Here is a 22,853-nt window from a genome sequence, read left to right as displayed (position 1 = left end):
CTTTCCACAGTGCTCATTCATGAAATGCTCAGAGATTTTATAAACAATTGGTTTTTAGTAGCAAAATAATTCTAGTTTAATTATGAAGCAGTAAAGTATTACAAACAGAAATATGATTTGTAATAATTATTTATTTTAACATATCTGATTTAAGAAAAGGTATTTCCACTACTAAATTTGGCTTTACCAGTTTTCATAGAACTCTGTTTTGGGGTGAATTAACTGTGTTAGTAGAAGCATCTGTGATGCCTGTAAACTGACCTCAGTCCCATGTGACGAGGAGGCAGACTGTAAGCATAGGGCTGCTCCAACAGCTTCAAAGCTTCTGGTCAATACATAACTTTGATGTTTTGAAATTGGTTTTGGCATCAACAGTAGTGAACTGCCTGTTTTCGATGCTTAACAGTAATCTACACTGTCTGATTTAAAAAATATCATCTATACGTAAAACTCATTGGGCTAAGATGTCTCCTGGAGAATTTTCTAAACATGATATATTTCAGTTTCTGAAGAATTCCAATGAACAATTTCTAATCAATGTAAGCTTAAATCTATTTATTTATTTATTTGTTTATTTTAAAAAAGGTGTATTTTCTGAGTTTCTGAAAAGCTTTAATGATTGGAACAGTCTTGTTTGTATACGGCTTGATGGCCACATGCATTGAAGTCAGTGGTCTTTTAATCTGACTGCAGACTAGCTGTGTTTTGAAATAGTTACGTAAAGCATGCTGCTTTGTGCCGCTGACAGCTGACGGAGCCCCTGTCTGGGAAACTGCTGTCTTTGCATTGCCAACCTCAATTTCCAGGCCATGTTAGTTCAAGTCAAGAATATGCCCATGTGGCTTATGATCAGCTTGTACCTAAATTTCAGAGATAATTTGAAATGACAAATGGGCTACAGAATCACAAGAGGTCAATGTGCTTATTGAATATTTGGGTATTTTATATTCATTCTTATTTTTTTGTAAAAAATTAATGACATAGGGCATAATTTAACAGACAGTAGCATTTTAATTCTTCTACAAATATAATTACTTTGATTTTCTTTTATCAAATTTGATAATGCTTTAAGACTAATGAACTGACAAATAAAAAAAATATTTTTTACTATTCTATTGAGCTTTTCCATCCAATTGTGGAGACTGAAATAATGCTTCACAAAAGTTTTGCTTCCCATGGTACTCACCACTGCATGTCTTTATTTACTTATTCCAAATTGCTTTATTTATAAAATATATTTAATATTGCAATCTCTAGTACTGTACAGATAATGAATAGAATTACTGAAGTTAGCTATGTTTAAATAGGGGGGAAAAAATCATTTTGGCTTTTTTTTTTTTTTTTTTTTTTTACTGTGGCCATAGTGTATGCTTCAAAACTGCCTAGAGCTAGGCTGTAAATTTTCCTCTTTCAACTTCCTGAAATTTAATAATGAAATAGGAGGGAATCTACCACTGCTGTAATATCTTTTAATTTTTTTATAAAACATTATAAAACATTTTATTTTGTTATAAAAGATAAAGATTTTGTTATATCAGATAAAATCAGGGGACTGACATACATTCTTGTTGATATTTCATTGAGTGTACTTCTATGGCAGCATGGTTCATGATACTGTATTTAATGACGTATTGCTCCTTATAAACCTAAAGGACTCCTTTTCCTCTAAACATCTTATTTTCAGAAAGAAGTGTTGCCATTCTTTTGAAAATGTGTTTAGCTTACTTTCTCTAAAAGTTACAATTTAATATACATATTTTACAAAATTTAGAGAAGTCCTATATTTTAGCTGAGTGTAAAATTCATGAAGTTGTTCAACCTTCTGGCCTATCTGGGGAAATAGCATATGATTAGAAATATAGGGAAATATAGGATGAATGCTGGCATATAAGCCTCTAAGAATTGCTTGCTATAAAATTTTGCCAATGCTCACAAACAGCAAGTATGGAACTGCATAATTGACGAGTCATTTAAAACTGCAAAAGTTAGGCTTTTTACTACACAACATAAAACTGAAGATAATCACATATATCTAGCAAGCCCTGTCTTCTTGCATAGATGAGTTTTTAACAATCTAAATATTATTCTGACATTGATAAACTGCACTTAAACTGAAGTGGGTGTCTATCATCTTTTGGAGAGAGATCATAACAAAAAACAGGATCGCAAAGATAAATTTCAGGATGAATTATTTTTATTAAGTAATATTTCCTGAAACCAAAAAGTTGAAAAATTAGAAATAATGTAAAAATTAGTATATGTAGTTGTGTCCCTAAATAGACAAACAAAAAAGCAAATGAAAAGAGCTTGAGAGATAACTTTAGTTAGTGTGACTTCAAGAGTCAAAAGGATTGACCAGGAATTACTGTGTTTTATGAATGTAATATACTGTCATTTAAACTAAAGAAATAGGTCTCAAGAAGAAATCATTAATCATTGATATCAATATATGTGTTGTAACAACAATCTGACAAAACATTCTTGTTTGTTTCAGCATTTCAGGGAACACCTTGACAAGCTTTTTGCAAAAGGAATTGGAATGCTGGACATTGCTTTAAATGAAGCTTTCAACATGCTCAATGAAGTAAGTTAATGCTTTTCAGATTTGCACTGTTGACACTTTTCCTGCTCTTTAGCAATTACTGTCAATTTTAAGATAAATTAGAACTCACTCCAAAATAGTAATGAGAGTAAAATATTGTCCATAGAGCAAGAACTGTCTATAACCTATATATGGTAAAAGATCAAGCTGACATTTTTATATTTACTAGCATTTTATATTTATTTGTTTGTGTATACACACTATACACCTACACATGCCTGAGTTATGTTAAACATAGTTGATTTCAGTAGCTACTGTAGGTGTTAAAACATCAGGGTAACATGAAAATTTCAGTTTAAATCATTCCTTTTTTTTTTTTTTTTTTCCCTCTCCTTCCCTTTGGAAGGGCTAACATTTTAGGTATTACACGAATTTGTGTATTTCATAAGCATTTTGAGAATAAATGCTAGGATCAAAAACTGCTCATTGGTTTGACTTCTGACATGATTAACATCACATAGCTTATATAAATGAAGCTATTTGAACAGTTGTATATTTGTTATCTAATACTTTAAGAGGAAGAAATGGAAAGCTTAACCTCATCAGCTCAGAGGTATTATTTTAACTATTTATCTACCAAAAGGTTGAGGTCAACTTTTGATTTCTGGTAACATCCTTGTTAATAACATCTATGAACACAAATGCAGTCAGTGGGAGATGAACATCATGATCGTGGAGATAATCTAGTGTAGGGCATCTAGTTTCTCACCCAAATGCCATATCATCGTAACATTCTTAGTTGTCAAGCAAATTGTACTGGAAAAAAAAATCTGACCTAGTGTATTTGCCTGAAATGCTTTTCATTTATCACAAGGTATACATGAGTCTTACTGGTTATCATGATTTTTTTTTTAATGTATTTCAGAGATATTTTTTGTCATTTCTGGCAAATGTAAAATATATTGCAATGCTTCATATTCCAGTAAAGAATGATTTTAGCAATATTTTGATTCATCCGACTCTATCTTCCTGAGAATTTTGGACAGAGCAAGGAAAGAGAAGAAAAATGTGAACAGTAGTAATAATGAAAGAGGGTCAGTACGAAGTGGAAAAACAACAAAAATAAAATGCCCATATCAAATATTTCTCATGATATTATGAATGAAAAGCTTAGGTAGTGTGGTAGGACTAAGGCCACTGTTAACAACTTCTGTTAATATCAGTTTAGATTTAAGGTTGTTGTAAAGGAAACAGAGTTCGCTTTTTTTTTTTATTAAAAACTAATTACAAGCAGCTCTCTTCTCCAGGTTCTCTAAATTAATAAGCGCTAGTAAATCTGTAAACTGCTATATCACAAAGCTGCAGCAAAGCTCGTTAAGCAAGACATATGTAGCATATTGTAAATTCCAAATATGTCAAAGGCCAGAGAAAATTCTGAGGAGGAAACTGTGAGGTATTCCAGTTAGCCTCAAGACTAAGAAAAAAAGGGAACCGGTTCAAAAAGTACGTTACTTTCATTAACGTGTAAGTGCCAAGATTCCCAAGGTGAAATACTAGCAATCAGTGATCAATGAATCCTAAAGAAATCTTAAACTATTATCTCAGGACTTTCCCATTCCAAGAGCTGGAATATCAGCTGTAAAGTTCCTTGAAATGATTCTACATACAATTCCCAGTGAGCAAGATAATGAAAATTGTTTTCTGTTGATTCATTTAGAATGCTCCATCTTACCCAAGGTTCGTTCTTTTTAATAGAAAGACAAATCCTTGTTCTTTTCATCTTGTTGATAACCTCTCAACTGCATTAATGAGTCAGTGAAAGCTACTAAATATTTCCAACAGGAACAACAACTGCTATGTGCCTGGATGCTACAAACTTGCTTGCATCATCAGCATATTAGAGTAGCTTTCTTTTAAATTTGGTATTAGCAAATTAAGATACAAATGAAAATGCTTTGGTATTTCCCAAAAAGCTTTCCCTTTATTTAAAATGGCTGGTAGGTGAATGAAAACAAAAATCACTTGGACTTTTAATGGTTAAGAGTAACCATTAAAATAGTCTTTACAAGATATATTACTTAAAGTTTTTCAATGAAGATTATTGAAAGGCTTTTAAAAGTTTTTCCAATGGGGGGGAGGGAGAGTGGGAAATTGCAATGTGGTTCAAATACAAAACAGTGATTTGATGCCAAATTACTGGGTTGAAATGTATGGACTATGTTTTCTAGATGACCAGTTATGATGAGAATGTAGTTCCATGCATATTTAGGCATTCTTGTTGGGACTACAGATAGAGACTAATCTCTTCTGAGATGGTTATCATGGTGACAGTCCAGCTGGTGTTAGTTAATATTGTGTAATGTTAATATTAGTGATGGACATGTCCAAGTAATCCTCTATATTTCTTTTTAACAACAGCTTGTCCTTGACAGAGATTCACACTTCATATCCAGTAAAACATGATGGATCATGCTTCCATGTATGCTCAGATCTCTTAAAGCTGGGAAAATGACTGTTTCAATTTAGACTATAATAAGGAATATAATAGGTTCTAGCATTCTTGCATGTATACTTCCAGAATACACAGTATAAAAAATATTTTTTTATTATATACAGGCATATCAAAAGGTCTCTGAGAGTTTCTATTATGCAGCCTAGGACAGAAATAAAAGCTATCCTTAAAACAATACAGCTAACCATTTTCTACTTTGTGTACAGCATGTGACCTTTATATGCCAGAAATTGGTTCTTGTGAATTACAGCTTAGTTAAGGATGTCTAGCGTACATTTAAAAGAAAGAAAAAATGCAGGTGGGGGAAGGTGCACGTATGGAGGAAGAAAAGGAAAAGGAAAAAAAAAAAAAAAAGCTTTGTCTTAGGTAGTGGAGGAAGAAAAGGAAAAGGAAAAAAAAACAGCTTTGTCTTAGTGGAGGAAGAAAAAGAAAAGGAAGAAAAAAAAAGCTTTGTCTTAGATAGTCATATTGAGATTCTAGCTGGGTTTTTAGAATGGTTCAGGGGTTACAGTAATTAAATTCAGATAATTTTGTCTTGCAATTACCTGCATTTCAAATTCAGTGTTTGCCTAGGTTGTTAAGACCTGAAGATGTTGATACTGTTCTTTGAAAAGCATGTTTAAAATCCACTTTCACATTCTTTCCAACCATTGATTTATGCAGTGTTCATTAGTTGCTGTAAGAACATAGAAGTGCTTGGTACAGTACTTAGGCACCTACTATGTCATGTGATGACTGCAATTATCTCTTTTGGCGACAAACGTGGTCTTTGCAGTGATTACCTTTAAAAAAAAAACATAGCCAATTAAATAAAATTCTGTGACATTTCAAAGACTGTTAATCACAACCAAATGCTCTAAATGTCAGGATGCATTGAAATTTTTGCTGCTAACTGATGAATCATTGAGTTAATTGTAGTTCATCATAAGTCCCTTGTCATTGTTATTATTATGGAAAACACTTTCATCACTCTTGCTATTCAATAAAATTAAAGTTCTAGACAAATATGAGAAGATATTACTCATCAAAGCATTTGAATTTAATCTCATTCTTCAAAATATTCAAACAGATAACCATGTAGAATAATGCGGATGCATATAGATTAATGTTTTAAACTAAATATATGAAGGCATTCCTTCTTCATGAATTTCCCTTTTACTGTAACTTGCTTCTTTCAAAGTGTGTTGTCCATATGAAGACTAGAGAAGGGCTTTATCAGGGACAGACTTGTCTCTGGTCCTTCAAACCTCCTTCAGTCAGGGAGGACAAGGGGTAATGGCTTTACACTAAAAGAGGGTAGCTTTAGATTAGATCTGAGGAAGAAACTGTTTACTATGAGGGTGGTGAGGCACTGAAACAGGTTGCCCAGAGAAGTTGTTGATGCCCCATCCCTGGAGGGGTTCAAGGTGAGGCTGGACGGGGTTTTGGGCAACCTGATCTAGCAAGAAGTGTCCCTGCTTATGGCAGAGGGATTGGAACTAGATGGTGTTTAAGGTCCCTTCAAACCCAAACCATTCTGTTTGAATATATCTCTTGACTACATAACTTCATCTTTATGAGGAAATACATTTAAGATCATACTAATTAAGGAATCCCACTTTAATAGTTTTGTGTGTGGGTAAGACTGGAAAAACAGGCATGACTGAAGAATTTTAAGGATAAATTACTTTGCAGGTATCACAGACAGCTTTCTCACAGGCAGTGACCTATCTAGCTAATTCACTGTAAAGCCCTGAGTAATGTGGGCTTTCTAGGTAATGTGTTTCTGCAGCCAGAGCATGTTAGCTAATGTTCCCATTTGATCAAAAGGTGATAAAGATGGTTGTTGAATAATATTTGTGGATGGGATTGCTCGTATGTAGAAAAGGAAGAAGAACAGAGAACAGAGTTCTGCTGTAACCCACAATCCACTCCCTTTCCTACTACAAGTAGGAAATTTGCATATTTACAAAGATGAGATTTTTAGAAGTTAAGAACCTGTTTTTACAAAAAGGTTTTAAAAAGGTTTTATAGAGTTCTGGGAGGATCAACAAATAAGTGAGAGTAAGTAGACTTCAGAAAGCTTAAAGACAGTAGTCGCTAGCCCAAATCAAACTAGAATACTCTGAATAAATTTGCTGAAAAAATTGCTGAATCCAGACTACCTTTTTTTTGAGGACTACTCAGCACAGATAGGCTGGTGAGGCAGAACAAGGTAGACGGGTAATTAATATTTGGCTTTCTCTGTACCAAGAGAAAGGTGGTAGGATAGGAACTTGAACAACTTAAAAGTTGGTAACATACCTGAAAACTACGTAGGAAGAGAATTGGAAGAGCAAAGGGAATTGTTCATTCATTATCATTATATTCAAATTTTAGCCCAACCTATAAAAATAGAGTTGTCTACAATGCTACAAGTTTCACTTTTTTTTTTTAATGTTCAGTACATAGAAACTAAAATGGAAATAAATTGTAAACTTTTCCATTTTGTTGCTAATGCTAGATGTTTCACCCAAGTTCCTTAAATATATAAAATAACAGATAAACAAGAACCTATTCTGGAATAAGAATATATTAGAGAAAAATGGATTTAGACTACTACTCAGATTCTGTTGCCAACTACAGAATCAAGAGATCAAAACTTATGTGATGGCTCAGCCCAACTGTGACTGGCTCTTTGACCAAGAGAAAATCCTCTCTCAGTGCAGTGATGAAACATTCCTTGCATACTCCAAAGATATGTTGATTTCTGTCTAAGTACCTGTGCTCTAGTACTGTTCTTCAGCAACTTTAATTACATATGCACATTCATTTTGAGGAATATGAGAATATGGGAGGCTTGGTCCTCTCAGATTAACATTTTATGAAAAATAATGTATGGAATGTAACCCTGAGTGAATACAAATGCCATATGAATAGTTTTATGTTTCTAACTGGTGTATCCTCTGTAATTCACAGTAAAATTATCAGTCATTCATTGCTACTTCATTTTTTGTAGCTCGTACTTTTAAAATTATATCAGAACAGACCATATGTGTATGAATGAGTACATATCATTTATCTAAAATGGAAAAAGTATAGTTTCCTTTCATTTCTACTTAGACTTTTAATTTGAGGAGGTACTATATTTATCTATGTTTCAGTGTATTTTAAAAGCTGATAAAATGGGCATAGATAGCAAATCCTTATTCTGTTACACAATTCAAGTTATAATTCAGTTAGAACGTATCTATAATAAAATGCTTTCAACCTGAGAGTTTTCCCCCTACTTCTCAGCGTACTAGGGATTTGACAAGATCTGTGTTTATCCAGTGGGATGCCATCTACTTTCATCTAGTAGGAATGTTGTACCAAAATTAATGTTTCCTTTCACAGTTCAACCACACAGGACAAGGAAGTATTTGCAGCCAAGCCATAATGTTGATTACTGATGGAGCTGTGGACACATATGATACGATATTTGCAAAATATAATTGGCCAGACAGAAAAGTAAGTATAATATCACCTTTATTTAAAGGGAAACCCAAAGCTTCTTGTGCAATATAAAGTCTATGTGTACTAAAAAATCAGTTACAATCTTTCTAATGATCTAAAAATATTTTTTGATAACTGGATGTTTCACTAATGACAAAAATGTGATATGTGATATTGCTTGAGGATAGAGGTGGCTTTTTACTGTAGTAGTGAACTTAGGATAATAAGATATTAAGGATATATTTCTCTCCATGGTACATTTTTGTCCATTATATAATGCTTCCCATGTGGGACATCATTAAACATAAAAACGTTTTTTTTCTTTATCCCAAAATATTCATTAATAATTCAGTGCTTTTTGAAGCTAGAGAGGGGTGTGTACTCTGTTGTGGATTTTGAATAGTTTACCATGACTGGAGAAGGAGCAGATGTAGCACTAAGCGTTTTTTTCTCTTTCTTTGGTAGAGTGAGGGGTATACTTGGCAATCGGTGAAGTTTTATTAAAACTGTATTTGATTCTATCAATCTGTGTACAGAAATTTGCACAGAATTTAATTACCTTGTTGTGACACATGTGGATGTTGTATAGCAATGCAGAAATGCCTTGAATTTTCCTGATGATAAATCTGCAGTGGTCCTTTTGTTTGTGTGTGAAATAATTTCTATCTATGATTCAATATATTCTGATAAAATAAATTTTGGATTATTTATGATTTATTTTTTTGTTTTTTGTAGCTTGAGATAGTGCCGTGTTATATGCCTGTGGAAGGAGTAACAATGCTGTTCTAAGTGCAGTTTGAGCAAGTCATGTGTGCCGTGTGAGGTTTCAGTATTCTGTGGGAAAAAGTACTAGTTTTTTAGTCATGCTTATTATTCTTTCTTATTCTGTGTTTACTCTTCAAAATGTGTTATTCTTAAGGGGGCACAGCTTTAATTGATGTTGTTGTTGTTGTTAAGTAATTAGGCGTTCGGAAACTTAGGGCTTTATGATATATATCTGTTACGTGTTTCCAGACTTATTTGGTAATATCAGAGACATACTTGGACTATAGCTTGTTTTCCAGCTGTTTAAGTATTCAAAAGGGAACCTGTTTTTATCAGACAAGTTATATGTTACGTATTTCTTCTAAGTAAATGTGAGCAACTCCTTAATCAGGTGGACGAGTTTGTATAAATGCCTGGTAGTAACAGTCTTATAGCTCTTAAATCCTACTTTGAACTGTCCTTTGTATTCACATTTCTTTCTGAATGTTTTTTGAGATAAACAAGATAACTATAACCTGAGCTTGAAAGTATTTTAATAACTGCTTATTGAGATACAAATGTTTATACACAACATAGGCAAACTTTTTTCCATTTTTTGTTTTGTTTTAAGTAGTTTACAGATTTTTGCATATACAAATTATATTTATACCTAATTCCCTATAGCAGTGGTCTGAGAAGTGTTAATTTAAACTATATGCTTCATTATTTCCTGTTAATAATTTCGCCAATTAAATTTTTTGATGGTACAAGATTTCCATTCTCTGATGATGTATGAAAAATTTTCATTTAAGGAATCTATAAATATCTCAACTTTAGTGAGCTTTTAAAGAAACTAAAGAAAGAATATAAGTAGTGTATATGTGGAATATGTCTAAGCCTAAACTATCTTTGGGATTTGAATCCATATTTCTGATGTCTTCCCCCCACCTGCTAATTTTATCTCCTTTTCAATTTTGATATGACTGAGTGACTTTGTGACTATTCCTCTGGAAAGATACCTTGACAGTGAAGTAAATAAAAAATAATAATGTTTTGTGGCCAGTCTTTCCTCTCTTATTCACAGGGGTATTATCTAATATAAGTTCTTATGTCCTCAAATGTTTCATGGTAACGTTTTGCTACATCTAGCAAACACTGCATTTACAGGAATTTACAGATTCTCTTAGAAGGATTCGTCTCTTAAGAAACAAAAGAGAACACAGCGAAACTGTCTGTATCTTATGAAATCTATAAGGAGAGAATTCTCTGTAACAGTTGGCTGACTATTTTCACAAAATGATGTGATATATATATATATATATTCATATTCCATGTGGGAAGGTGTCCTGGTTCCAGTTAGGACAGAGTTAATTTTCCTCCTAGTAGCTGGTAGGGTGCTATGTTTTGGGTTGGGATGAGAGGAGTCCTGATAACATGCTGCTGTTTTAACTGTTGCAGAGCAGTGTTTACACCAGGCCAAGGACTTTTCGGCTTCTCGCTCTGTCCTGCCAGCGAGCAGGCTAGGGGTGCAGCAGGAGCTGGGAGGGGACAGACCCAGGACAGCTGACCCAAACTGGCCAAAGGGGTATTCCATACCATCTGACATCATGTTAAACAAATTTTTAGGGGTGGCTAGCCGGGGTGGGGGGGCCGGCTGCTTGGGGATGGGCTGGGCATCGGTCAGTGGGTGGTGAGCAATTGCACTGTGCATCACTTGTTTCATACACATTATTATTAGTAGTACTAATTATTATTATTGTTATTATTATTATTATTGTTATTATTATTTTCCTGTCTTAATAGACTGCCTTTACCTCAACTCACAGGCTGCACTTTCCCGTTTCTCTCCCCCATCCCAGAGATGGAGGGGGGAGGGTGAGCGAACGGCTGTGTGGTGTTTAGCTGCTGGCTGGGTTAAACCACAACAATCCTTTATATCCACCCTTTATTCCATACCATTTATGTCATGCTCAGGTTACACTCTTTCCAATACATTCTAATTAATCACCATTTTCATCTATGGTATATAGCAATCATAGTAGTGATGACATACAGTATTATATAATAATTAACGTAATACAATTCAACTCATGAGCTATTCTCACCCAGTATTAAATCCCCTTGAGGTACACACCGGACCTCCCCATTCTTTTGCATTACCCACCAAGTGCATCCAGGTCCCTGAGCAAAAGCAATCCCACGAATGGGTTTGCCTTTTCCTGAGGCAGGAGTAGCCCAGACTGTTTTACCCAGCATGTTTCTTACGTGCACTACAGGAACTTTATCCCCTTCTACAGTGCGTAACAGGTTTGATTGGGCAGGTCCAGCTCAGTTGGCAGATTCCCCTAGTATTGACTAGCCAGGTGGCCTTTGCCAAATGTGTATCCCAATTTTTGAATGTCCCAGCACCCATTGCTTTCAGTGTAATCTTTAACAGTCCATTATATCATTCAACTTTCCCAGAGGCTGGTGCATGTTAGGGGATGTGATACACCCACTCAATACCATGTTCTTTGGCCCAAGTGTCTATAAGGTTGTTTCGGAAATGAGTCCCGTTGTCTGACTCAATTCTCTCTGGGGTGCCATGTCGCCATAGGACTTGCTTTTCAAGGCCCAGGATAGTGTTCCGGGCGGTGGCATGGGGCACAGGATATGTTTCCAGCCATCCGGTGGTTGCTTCCACCATTGTAAGTACGTGGCGCTTGCCGTTGCGGGTTTGAGGGAGTGTGATGTAATCAATCTGCCAGGCCTCTCCATATTTATATTTCAGCCATCGTCCTCCATACCAAAGAGGCTTTGACCGTTTGGCTTGCTTGATTGCAGCACATGTTTCACAATCATGAATAACCTGTGCTATAGTGTCCATGGTCAGGTCCACCCCTCGATCACGAGCCCATCTGTAGGTTGCATCTCTGCCTTGATGGCGTGAGGTTTCATGGGCCCATGGGGCTATAAATAATTCACCTTTATGTTGCCAGTTCAGGTCCACCTGAGCCACTTCAATCTTAGCAGCCTGATCCACCTGCTGGTTGTTTTGATGTTCTTCAGTAGCCCGATTCTTGGGCACATGAGCATCTACATGGCGTACCTTTACAACCAGGTTCTCTACCCGGGCAGCAATATCTTGCCACAATGCAGCAGCCCAGGTGGGTTTGCCCCTGCGCTGCCAGTTGTTCTGCTTCCATTGCTGTAACCACCCCCACAGGGCATTTGCTACCATCCATGAATCAGTATAGAGATAGAGAACTGGCCACTTTTCTCGTTCAGCAATATCTAAAGCCAGCTGAATGTCTTTCACTTCTGCAAACTGACTTGATTCTCCTTCTCCCTCAGCAGCTTCTGCAACTCGTCGTGTAGGACTCCATACAGCAGCTTTCCATCTCCGATGCTTTCCCACAATACAACAGGACCCATCAGTGAACAAGGCATATTTCTTCTCATTTTCTGGTAGCCTGTTGTACAGTGGGGCTTCTTCAGCACGAACCACCTCCTCCTCTGATGATATCCCAAAGTATTTGCCTTCTGGCCAGTCCATAATCACTTCCAAGATTCCTGGGCGACTGGGGTTTCCTATTCGAGCCCACTGAGTAATCAGTGCAACCCACTTGCTCCATGTAGCATCAGTTGCATGATGTGTAGAGGGGACCCTTCCTTTGAACATCCAGCCTAGTATCGGCAGTCGGGGTGCCAGGAGGAGCTGCGCTTCAGTACCGACCACTTCCGAAGCAGATCGAACTCCTTCATATGCTGCCAATATCTCCTTTTCAGTTGGAGTGTAGCAGGCTTCAGATCCTCTGTATCCCCGACTCCAAAACCCCAGGGGTCAACCTCGAGTTTCCCCAGGTTCTTTCTGCCAGAGGCTGCAGGGTGGGGCCATTCTCCCCGGCTGCAGTGTAGAGCACATTCTTTACATCTGGTCCTGTTCGGACTGGCCCGAGGGCTACTGCATGAACTATTTCCTGCTTAATTTGTTCAAAGGCTTGTTGTTGCTCAGGGCCCCATTCGAAATAATTCTTCTTACGGGTTACTTGGTAGAGCGGGTTTACAATCAGACTGTAATTTGGAATGTGCATTCTCCAAAACCCCACGACACCTAGGAAAGTTTGTGTTTCTTTTTTGCTAGTTGGTGGAGACATAGCTGTTATTTTGTTGATCACATCCATTGGGATTTGACGACGTCCATCTTGCCATTTTATTCCTAAAAACTGGATCTCTCTTGCAGGTCCTTTATTTTGTTTTATGGCAAAACCAGCCTTCAGAAGGATTTGGACTGTTTTCTTCCCTTTCTTGAAAACTTCCTCTGCTGTGTCACCCCACACAATGATGTCATCGATGTACTGCAGGTGTTCAGGAGCTTCCCCCTGCTCCAACGCAGACTGGATCAGTCCATGGCAAATGGTAGGGCTGTGTTTCCACCCCTGGGGCAGCCGATTCCAAGTATATTGGACTCCCCTCCAAGTGAAAGCAAACTGTGGCCTGCACTCTGCTGCTAGAGGAATGGAGAAAAATGCATTAGCGATATCAATTGTGGCATACCACTTGGCTGCCTTTGATTCCAGTTCGTACTGGAGTTCTAGCATGTCCGGCACTGCAGCACTCGGTGGTGGCGTGACTTCGTTCAGGCCACGATAGTCCACTGTTAGTCTCCACTCACCATTAGACTTTCGCACTGGCCATATGGGACTATTAAAAGGTGAATGAGTCTTGCTGATCACTACTTGGCTCTCCAGTTGACGAATTAGCTTATGGATGGGACTCAGGGAGTCTCGGTTGGTGCGATATTGCCACCGGTGCACAGTTGTGGTAGCGATTGGCACTTGCTGTTCTTCAACCCTCAGCAACCCCACAACAGAAGGGTCCTCTGAGAGACCAGGCAAGGTAGACAACTGTTTAATGTCCTCTGTCTCTAAGGCAGCTATGCCAAAAGCCCAGCAGAACCCTTTTGGGTCCTTGAAATATCCTTTTCTAAGATAGTCTATGCCAAGGATGCATGGAGCATCTGGGCCAGTCAATACGGTGCTTTTGCCACTCATTGCCGGTTAGACTCACTTCAGCCTCCAATACAGTTAACTGCTGGGATCCCCCCGTCACCCCATAAATACAGATGGGCTCTGGCCCTTTATAGCTTGATGACATTAGAGTACATTGTGCACCGGTGTCTACTAAAGCCTTATACTTCTGTGCGTCTGACGTGCCAGGCCATCGAATCCACACAGTCCAATAAACTCGATTGTCCCTTTCCTCCCCCTGGCTGGAGGCAGGGCCCCTCTAGTCCTGGTCAGAATCTTCATTTCTGTGTTTAAAGGACTGCCTGCTGGAATTTGGAGCAGCAAACTTTTCAGAGAACTCCTTTTTCCCGATTGTTTTCTTTTGCAACTCACGTACCCGTGCCTCTAGGGTCGTGGTAGATTTTCTGTCCCGTTTTCTTATGTCCTCTCCATGGTCACGTAGGTAAGACCACAGGGTGGCACTGGGTGTGTACCCTCTTTGTCGTCTTCCTTGCACGGATGAATGCTTACTCCTAGTAGCTGAGACACTGGTTTGTACAGGTGGGGAGGAAAATAATCTCTCTTCAAGTTGGTGGACCTTTTCAGAAAGTTTCTCCAAAGTATTCTCTTTTAGTTGATGGATGCTTTCGGAAAGTTTCTCCACAGCCGAGATGCAGGCCTGTAGGGAAGAGGAGAGACTTTCTTCATGCTGCTGGAGTTGTTTAGCCACTTCATCCACTGTGGGTTCCTCATCCTCTTTCCAGGCCATTATTGCCAATGAGCTGGCATATGATGATGGTGCACTCCGTACAAACTTCCGCCACATGGGTCATGTACACTTGACTTCATCTGGATCTGTGGATATTTGTCCCTTGTCTAGGTCCTCATAAATCACCTCCCATATGGCTAATTCCCTCAGGTACTGAATTCCCTTCTCCATAGTGGTCCACTTGCCTGGTAGACATACAAGTTCTTCCTTGAAGGGATACCTTTCCTTCACAGCTGACAGGAGACACCTCCAGAGGCTGTAAGCTCGTGCTCCCTCTCCAATTGCTTTGTCAATGCCTGCGTCTTTAGCAAGGGATCCCAGCCGCCTGGCTTCCCTCCCCTCTAATTCCACACAATTGGCTCCGGTGTTCCAGCACCGGAGCAGCCAGGTGACAAGCTGCTCACCTATGCAGTGACCAAAATCTTTTCGCACATCTCGTAGCTCACGCTGGTATAGGTTTTGGGTAATTACTGTTGATTTTTCGATATCTTCATCCTCCTGCACCTCTGATGGCCCAGCCTCGTCTTCTCTATACCTAGACCTAGCAGAAGACTGTCTGCGTTCTAAACAACCTGAATCTCTATACCATTTTTATCACCTTGTCTACAGGGGCAACTTGCACTGCTACAGGTCGTTTCTCTGACCCAGCCACAGGAGCTGGAGCGGCTGCTGGAGCGGCTGCGGGAGCTGGAGCGGCTGCGAGAGATGGAGCAGCTGCAGGGGCTGGAGCGGCTGCAGGGCCCATCGTAGGGGTTGGAGTGGCCATTGGACCTGTCACAGGACTTGGAGTGGCCGCAGGGTCTGTCACTAGGTTGATAGTAGCATCAATTGCAGCTCGATAGGCATAGGCCAGACCCCAGCATGCTACAGTGATTTGTGTCACTTTGGAACTGCCGGAGTCATGACACCCTTTTTTCAAGCATTCTACCAGTTTTTTAGGATATTGCAGTTGTTCGGGGTGAATTTCCAAAACACTGGAGGTGACCACTGCTCTAGAAACCTGCCCATATCCTCCCACACTCCCTGCCACTCGCAACTATCTCGCCTCAGGACAGATCTCCGGATGAGATTCCTAAGTAGTTGTTTAACCTTAAACAAAACCTAAAGTGCATTCAGGAGACATAACAACAAGAACATGCTGGTCTGAGTATCCCAAGGATATTCAACATCTTGGAGAACTACTGTAACTAGCTCGGAGGATAAGAGGATGGTGAAGGAGAAAGGGAGAGTGAACAAGTGTGAAAAGATACCTTCCCCTGGTCCCTCCACAGATTGGCTCCCTGACGAAAAAAGGCAATAGGTGTAATTGTTAATAGTTCGAGATATGGTTTCCAAAGTATAGAGTTGATGACAGTGCTGAGTACAAATACCAGGTTAGAGTCACGACCAGAAATCTCATCATTTCATAAGCCATTGTTACACTGCACAGTACCGTAACGATCTTAAACCAGGGCCTGGAAATGAGAAACAGCATGACAGGGAGCACATACAGTAAGTAACGTGCTATAAAACTCAATTTGGAAAACAGGCACAGCAGACTTGAGATTAAAGCAATCAACATTGTGACTAGCAACTACTAAGCAGGTCTAATAGTTATACCAATTTTAGTTTAACACACTCTGGTCAGATCTGTCATTATCTCAACCCTTCGTGCCCCACGTTGGGCGCCAAAAGGACTGTTGTGGTTTAACCCGGCTGGCAGCTAAACACCACACAGCCGTTCACTCACCCTCCCCCTCCCTCTCTGGGATGGGGGAGAGAAACGGGAAAGTGAAGCCTGTGAGTTAAGATAAAGACAGTTTATTAAGACAGGAAAATAATAATAACAATAATAATAATAATAATGATGATAATAGTACTAATAATAATGTGCATGAAACAAGTGATGCCAAATGCAATTGCTCACCACCCACTGACCGATGCCCAGCCCATCCCCAAGCAGCCGGCCCTCCACCCCGGCCAGCCACCCCTAAAAATTTGTTTAACATGATGTCAGATGGTATGGAATACCCCTTTGGCCAGTTTGGGTCAGCTGTCCTGGGTCTGTCCCCTCCCAGCTCCTGCTGCACCCCTAGCCTGCCCGCTGGCAGGACAGAGCAAGAAGCCGAAAAGTCCTTTGGCTTGGTGTAAACACAGCTCTGCAACAATTAAAACATCAGCATGTTATCAGAACTCTTCTCATCTAATCCAAAACATAGCACCCTACCAGCTACTAGGAGGAAAATTAACTCTGTCCTAACTGAAACCAGGACAGAAGGAATGGCTATATCTGAGATAATAATTAGCATAACTATTGCAATGAGCAGTAGGACAAATAACTTGCTAGAGATACTTTCTTCTGTGGAGGCCTAGCATGAAGGATTCTACCTTGTTTAGCAAGGACATAATGTTTAGGGAGCAGCTAGTACTTCATATATGTTATTCTATGCAATTCTTGTATTTAATATATTATGCAGTTTTAAAAATTGTATATTAGGAAATGAAAAAAAAATCAATTTATTATCTTTTACATCTTTCATACTGAAATGTTTCAGGCTAAAAGATTTTTGTGTGCATGCTTCAATGCATTAGTTTTCAGTCTTTGTTGGCTTTGTTGTTTTAGAAAGGAAGAATTTTTGACAATGCAGTATCATAAATATTCTTAATGACAGTGTGCCTAAAAATTATCCATGCAGTGCACTTCACAATCCTCTGTTTTTGCACTGCACGATTTTTATACTACATTCTCTCCAAAGCCATCTAAAATATTTATAAAGCATACCCCTGAACTGCTTAGTGTTTTTTCTCTCCAGCTTTTTTGTTCTCCATTCTACCTTACTTTGCCATCTTTCTTATAATTTATGTTTTTTCCTGTCACTTTGATACTCTGGTGGATAGTGATGGACAGAGTAATAGCTCTAATTCAGATAAGTTCTTAAGTTTCTGTGTACCTCAATTACCCTGTCAGCAAAATACCCATTTCAGTTTTATAATCTTAGATAATATTAAATAAGTCATCACTAATTGCAGAAGAAATTTCTTGTTCTCTTATAGAAATGAACAAATTCTATAAGCAAAATTCTTCATACAGCTGTGAAGGTTTTGCCAGTTTGTCAGTGGCAATCACTAAAAGTGGGAAGTGAAAACATAGTCAGCACGTAAATAGAAATTAATATTTTGTTCTTTTCCAAGACACATCTTTCCAAAAGGCATTGCATGTCATTGCAGATGTATCCTGTCTGACAACCGATAAAAAACAGCTTCTTTTTAATAATGTATTAGTGATAATATATTAAATAAAAATTGTGTTGTAATAGTTTGAATAATGTGGCTCCACGTAAATTCCAAAAGTAGCTTAATTTAAGTGATTGTTTTTATTTTGAGATATCAGCCTGATTTTGTGTAAGAGCTAAAGAATTATGTTATTGAAAGGCTATTCAGAATTATCTACTAGACTGTTTCCTCGAAAGAAGGAACATTTTCATTCTTTGTTTTGTGTGCCTCTATCTCCCACATACTAGTCTAATTACGTATATATTTCAGTAGGTACTGTATTCTAAGCATGAAAGGAGGGTTTTTTGATTTTGTTTTGATTTTTTTTTTTTGAGAGGAAGGGGGCAGGGAGGGAGACAAGAGAAGATACTGTTCCTTCAGATTTGCTCCCAGAAAGTACGTAGTAATTGTCTTTTCTTAAACAACGCAGTCCTAATTCCTTTGTATTGGAAAATTCCAGGAAGGTTAATCAAGCAAATCTTGATGAAATGCTCTAGCACATTATGATGAAATCAGAGATATTATCAAAGCTTACCAACTGAACATAAATAAATGTGTTATTGAAAGAAACTACTTAAATAATATTTAACATATTTTGACATTGTAAATATAGCAAGACTGTTCTTAGTAAGCTGTGATATTGCAGAGGAAAATAATCTAATAAATCCTTTTGTATTAGTATGAGAAATGCCTTAAAAACCTTAGTGATATTAGAATGTCAAAATTTGCTGGATTTAGATTTGATTTCATAATATGCTGTGTTTGCAGGCAATAATAATCAATGTGAGGCTTTAATGTATACTTTCACAGGATCAATGTTTATTGTGCATTTAGTTATACACAGTTATGTTCTCATATAATACTTAAAAGTCATTACTGTTGCCTAGTTGTCATGTGGTCACTAAAGATCTTTATTTCAATTCACGTTACATTTTTATTTTATATTTTAACTAAAAATATGTTTTGTGATTTTAAAGAAGACCAACAAATCTATTGGCTTCAACTGCTGTATATGAAATGAATCTGAGTTTTTGCTATGCATAAAATTCCCCAAACATTCAGATTCTGCCAGAGGATGGGAAAAAATGCTTTCCCTACCCTTCAAAAAATGGAAGATGAAAACATGACACATATTCATTTGCTTTATCTTAAAACAATCCTAAAGACAAACGTGAAATCAACTTGTAGCCTGTTTTTACAGCATCAACAAGATGGGCAGCTGTATTTTGGCATTGCAACCTTTTTTTTTTTTTGTCTGCTCTCCACAATGCTGCAAAGCATTCTGCAGTTTTTTAACCAAGTCTCTGTAGCTTAGGAACCTGCTGATGTTGGCAACATGGAACATTAGTAGAGAAAATTGAATGTCTTGACTGCAGTGTTGTCTGGATGTTATTAAATTGATTTTTTTCTAAAAAGACTGAAGTACTTTAAAGGCGGATGTTATTACTGTTACACAAACCGTATGTTTTATTATTGGTTATCTCAAGAACAAAAGAAAGTCCAGACACTTTATAGGTCTTTTAAGCTATGACATAACTTACTTTAATTAGCTGGTTTTAGGTTCTCTTGCAGTATGATGAAAGACTGGTTATGAGATTAAACAAAAGTTCTTGATTTGGGGTTAAAGAGAAGCAACTCCTCAAAGAAATGATATAGTCTTAGTTTCTTTCCCCATCTGCATTTTTTTGAAAAAAAAAAGTTTTAAAGTTTTATTTTTTTTTCTGCATTATTACTTCTTTAAAAGAAAGAGAGAGTCAGAACTGCTATAATGCTGTCTGTGAATTAGTCACTTCTATTTCTGCTTGTATTTAACATGTCACTCCAAGAATTTAAGAGTTCTTTTCTAGGCTAATACCAGTTTAATTTGTCATAAATAAACTTTTTCTGCAGTGTTTAAAACCAAAAAGTGGAGAGGTGTTTTCTGTGAAGATAAGGGTAATTGAATCTTATCCTCAGGGTGTATGTGGATTGCCAGAGGAAGGATTAGTGCCTCTCATACAGAGTTACATGGTTGGCTAGAATTATATAGTGACTAATGCTTTCTGAATGTTTTAAGAATTTTAGTTGAGACGATCATTTATACACAGTGTAAATATATATCCTAAGTGCCATTACCCTGTTAATGTTTGCCATATAATCAGGAATAGATACAAAATAAACCAGGAGACTTAGAGAATAGCTAATAAACAATGGACAGTCAAAATAGAGAATAATCAACAATCTGAAAGAGATTGTCCAAAGTATTTTTCAGGAACTTGTGAATATCAATGACAGAAAAATCATAGCTTTTGCTTGAAAAAAAAAAAAAAGAAGTTAATTTTTACGTAGTACATTGTGGAGACATAAAGAAAGAGTTCTAAAATTTAAGATATGTGTACATAAGACATGCCTAGATGACTGCAAGTAATCAGTATTTGAATCTGGCATAAACTCCAAATCACTGAAATATGTGGCTGAAAGCCATTATTAACAAGACAGACCAACATATTTTAAGTAAATCTGATAAAAAGAACTTGATATATTATGGATTCTGTTTACTAGTTCAACAAATGAATATAATAAAACGTGACCTGATACTTAAAGCAGTCTAAGGTCTTGATTTTTATTTTTTTTGTGAAGTAATTATGTCAGAAGCAAGACAGTTAAAGTGGGCATAGTAATTGTACAAATATGCCCATTTAATTCTGTGGACTATGTCAATTCTTTAGACAGATTTTTGGGGTGAAGAATTATATAACCCACTTAAGGAAATAGTGAGATGTCTTATTTCTTGAAGGTCTTCAACAGCATGATAAAAACTGTATTTTAGTTCATGTGGTTTAAAGTCAACAATGGTGCAATTATACTGAAAGCCAGGATACAGTTCACACTCTGCTTGTTTTAAATTACTTCTCTTTATAATGTATACATCTTCTCACTTAAACATAACCGCCGAAAAGAGATGTTGGAGTCTGGTTCAGAGCTGTTCTGTTTTAGACCGGTATCTACAGTCTTTGTAAAATGTAAAGAGTGTATAGAGTTAATTGTGTGTAATCCTTCAGCAAGGAAGTCATCATAGTTGCATATAAAACCCTTTTGTTTGCATTTAATAATAAAGAGATAACACAGTGTTCCAATCAATTAATTTGGATTAATAAATAAAAAGTACAGATAGTAAGAAACCAAAGATGAAGCTGGATTGAATATCTTCCTATGTAACTTGTTTTAAAGTTTGGCTTCTGGTAGTGTTTGAAATTACCAGAGTCTGTATTCAAAGTTATATTTCCTTGGTGTAAAAGGATGGTGAAAAAAAGCTAGGGTTATGCTTGGTCATCCGCTTCTCGCCTACAGCCTGCAGTAATGATATAGCGGATCTATAAACATGCTTCCTTTATAGATACTTTGTTCTGTGCAGCACAAGAATATTAAGTGAAAGCTTCTGTTTGTTCACTGATTCTGCAGACAAAGAAGAGTGAAAACTTAGTAGTTTGGAGTACATTTTTGAAGGCTGTCCTTATGATGTTTTAGGTTTTCTTTATAGCCTTTATTAAATGGTATTATAGATCATAGAATTTCAAATTTAATTCCTTTGATTCTGACTTAATCTTGCATTCTACAAACAATATTATATAGTGGGCAAGCATCAATAGGGTTTAAGTTTTTTTTTTTATGTCTAACAAGAATATTTATAGTTACATGTGGTAATACCAGTAGCAAAGGCAGTGCAATGGTGAGGCTTAAATAAAAAAAAACGGTTTATCTTCTCCTAACCAATTTATCAGATATGTTGTTAGTCTGGTGAGGTAAGACTATAGCAGTAGCCTATGAGTAATTGCTAATTACCCTGGAAAACTATAGACCAGCACAAAGAAAAAAATGTTTTCAAACATTTTCATCTGGACGCCGAATATATTTCTACCTAGTTTATAGGATCCATTCTTAGTTCATTCCTGGATCACTTTTCTTTTAATGACATCCTCATATACTTTTATTTTATATAACTCTTACTGAATTAAAATAAGCCATGTTGTTTCGGTACATACTAAGGCTTTAAGTGAACTTCTGCTGGATATTTACATTAAGTTAAGAAAGTTGGTAAATTGCATGTTTAAATATCAAATCTCAAGAGATGTTTGGAAAGGGAATGTTAAAAAGGGAGGAAGTTTGGTGTAGTGTTCTCTTGCTGGCATCTCATTACATATAGTAAATGGTATTTCTTGCTCATTTTGCTCTGAGAGGCCAAATTCTGCTGGTTTGAAAGTATAACAGACAGTGTTTATATAAGAAATTATTATTCATATATACCATTTTCCCAGAGTACCTCTGTTATCCTTCGTGGTGTCTGGCTGTAGAACGATCCCACAGTACATGCACATATATCAAGATGGTACAGCAGATTGGTTACATGCAGGGGTTCATATATGTGTAGATTAGTATTCATTTCAGCAAAGCACTTACATATGTGAATTATTACATCTCAGCTAACCAAAGCAATGGATTCAGGCATACATTAAAGTGCTTTACTGAATTAAGAACTAAACAAGTTATCCAAACAATCCCGTCTTTAGAACTCTGTTGTGGGTCTGCTGATCCTTTGAGCGGTTGAATCTTGAG

General features: G+C 37.1%; 1 protein-coding gene across 23 annotated transcripts in view; it reads left to right on the top strand.

Moving 5' to 3' along the window:
• CACNA2D3 (calcium voltage-gated channel auxiliary subunit alpha2delta 3) overlaps positions 1 to 22,853 on the top strand; it is a 531,247-nt gene that overhangs the window by 284,122 nt on the left and 224,272 nt on the right. For all 23 annotated transcript variants that reach the window (XR_007158072.2, XR_007158070.2, XR_007158069.2 and 20 more), the window contains 2 exons: positions 2,495 to 2,584; positions 8,409 to 8,522. Coding sequence is in view for 20 of the 23 variants with exons in the window: in XM_013188465.3 (XP_013043919.1) it covers positions 2,495 to 2,584; positions 8,409 to 8,522 (204 nt within the window). In the remaining 3 variants the exon portion in view is untranslated. The remainder of the gene's footprint in view (positions 1 to 2,494; positions 2,585 to 8,408; positions 8,523 to 22,853) is intronic.

The sequence above is a fragment of the Anser cygnoides genome, chromosome 10, assembly GCF_040182565.1.
Source record: "Anser cygnoides isolate HZ-2024a breed goose chromosome 10, Taihu_goose_T2T_genome, whole genome shotgun sequence".
NCBI lineage: Eukaryota > Metazoa > Chordata > Aves > Anseriformes > Anatidae > Anser > Anser cygnoides.
The sequence above is the reverse complement of the archived record's forward strand: the minus strand, read 5'-3'. Positions and strand labels throughout refer to the sequence as shown.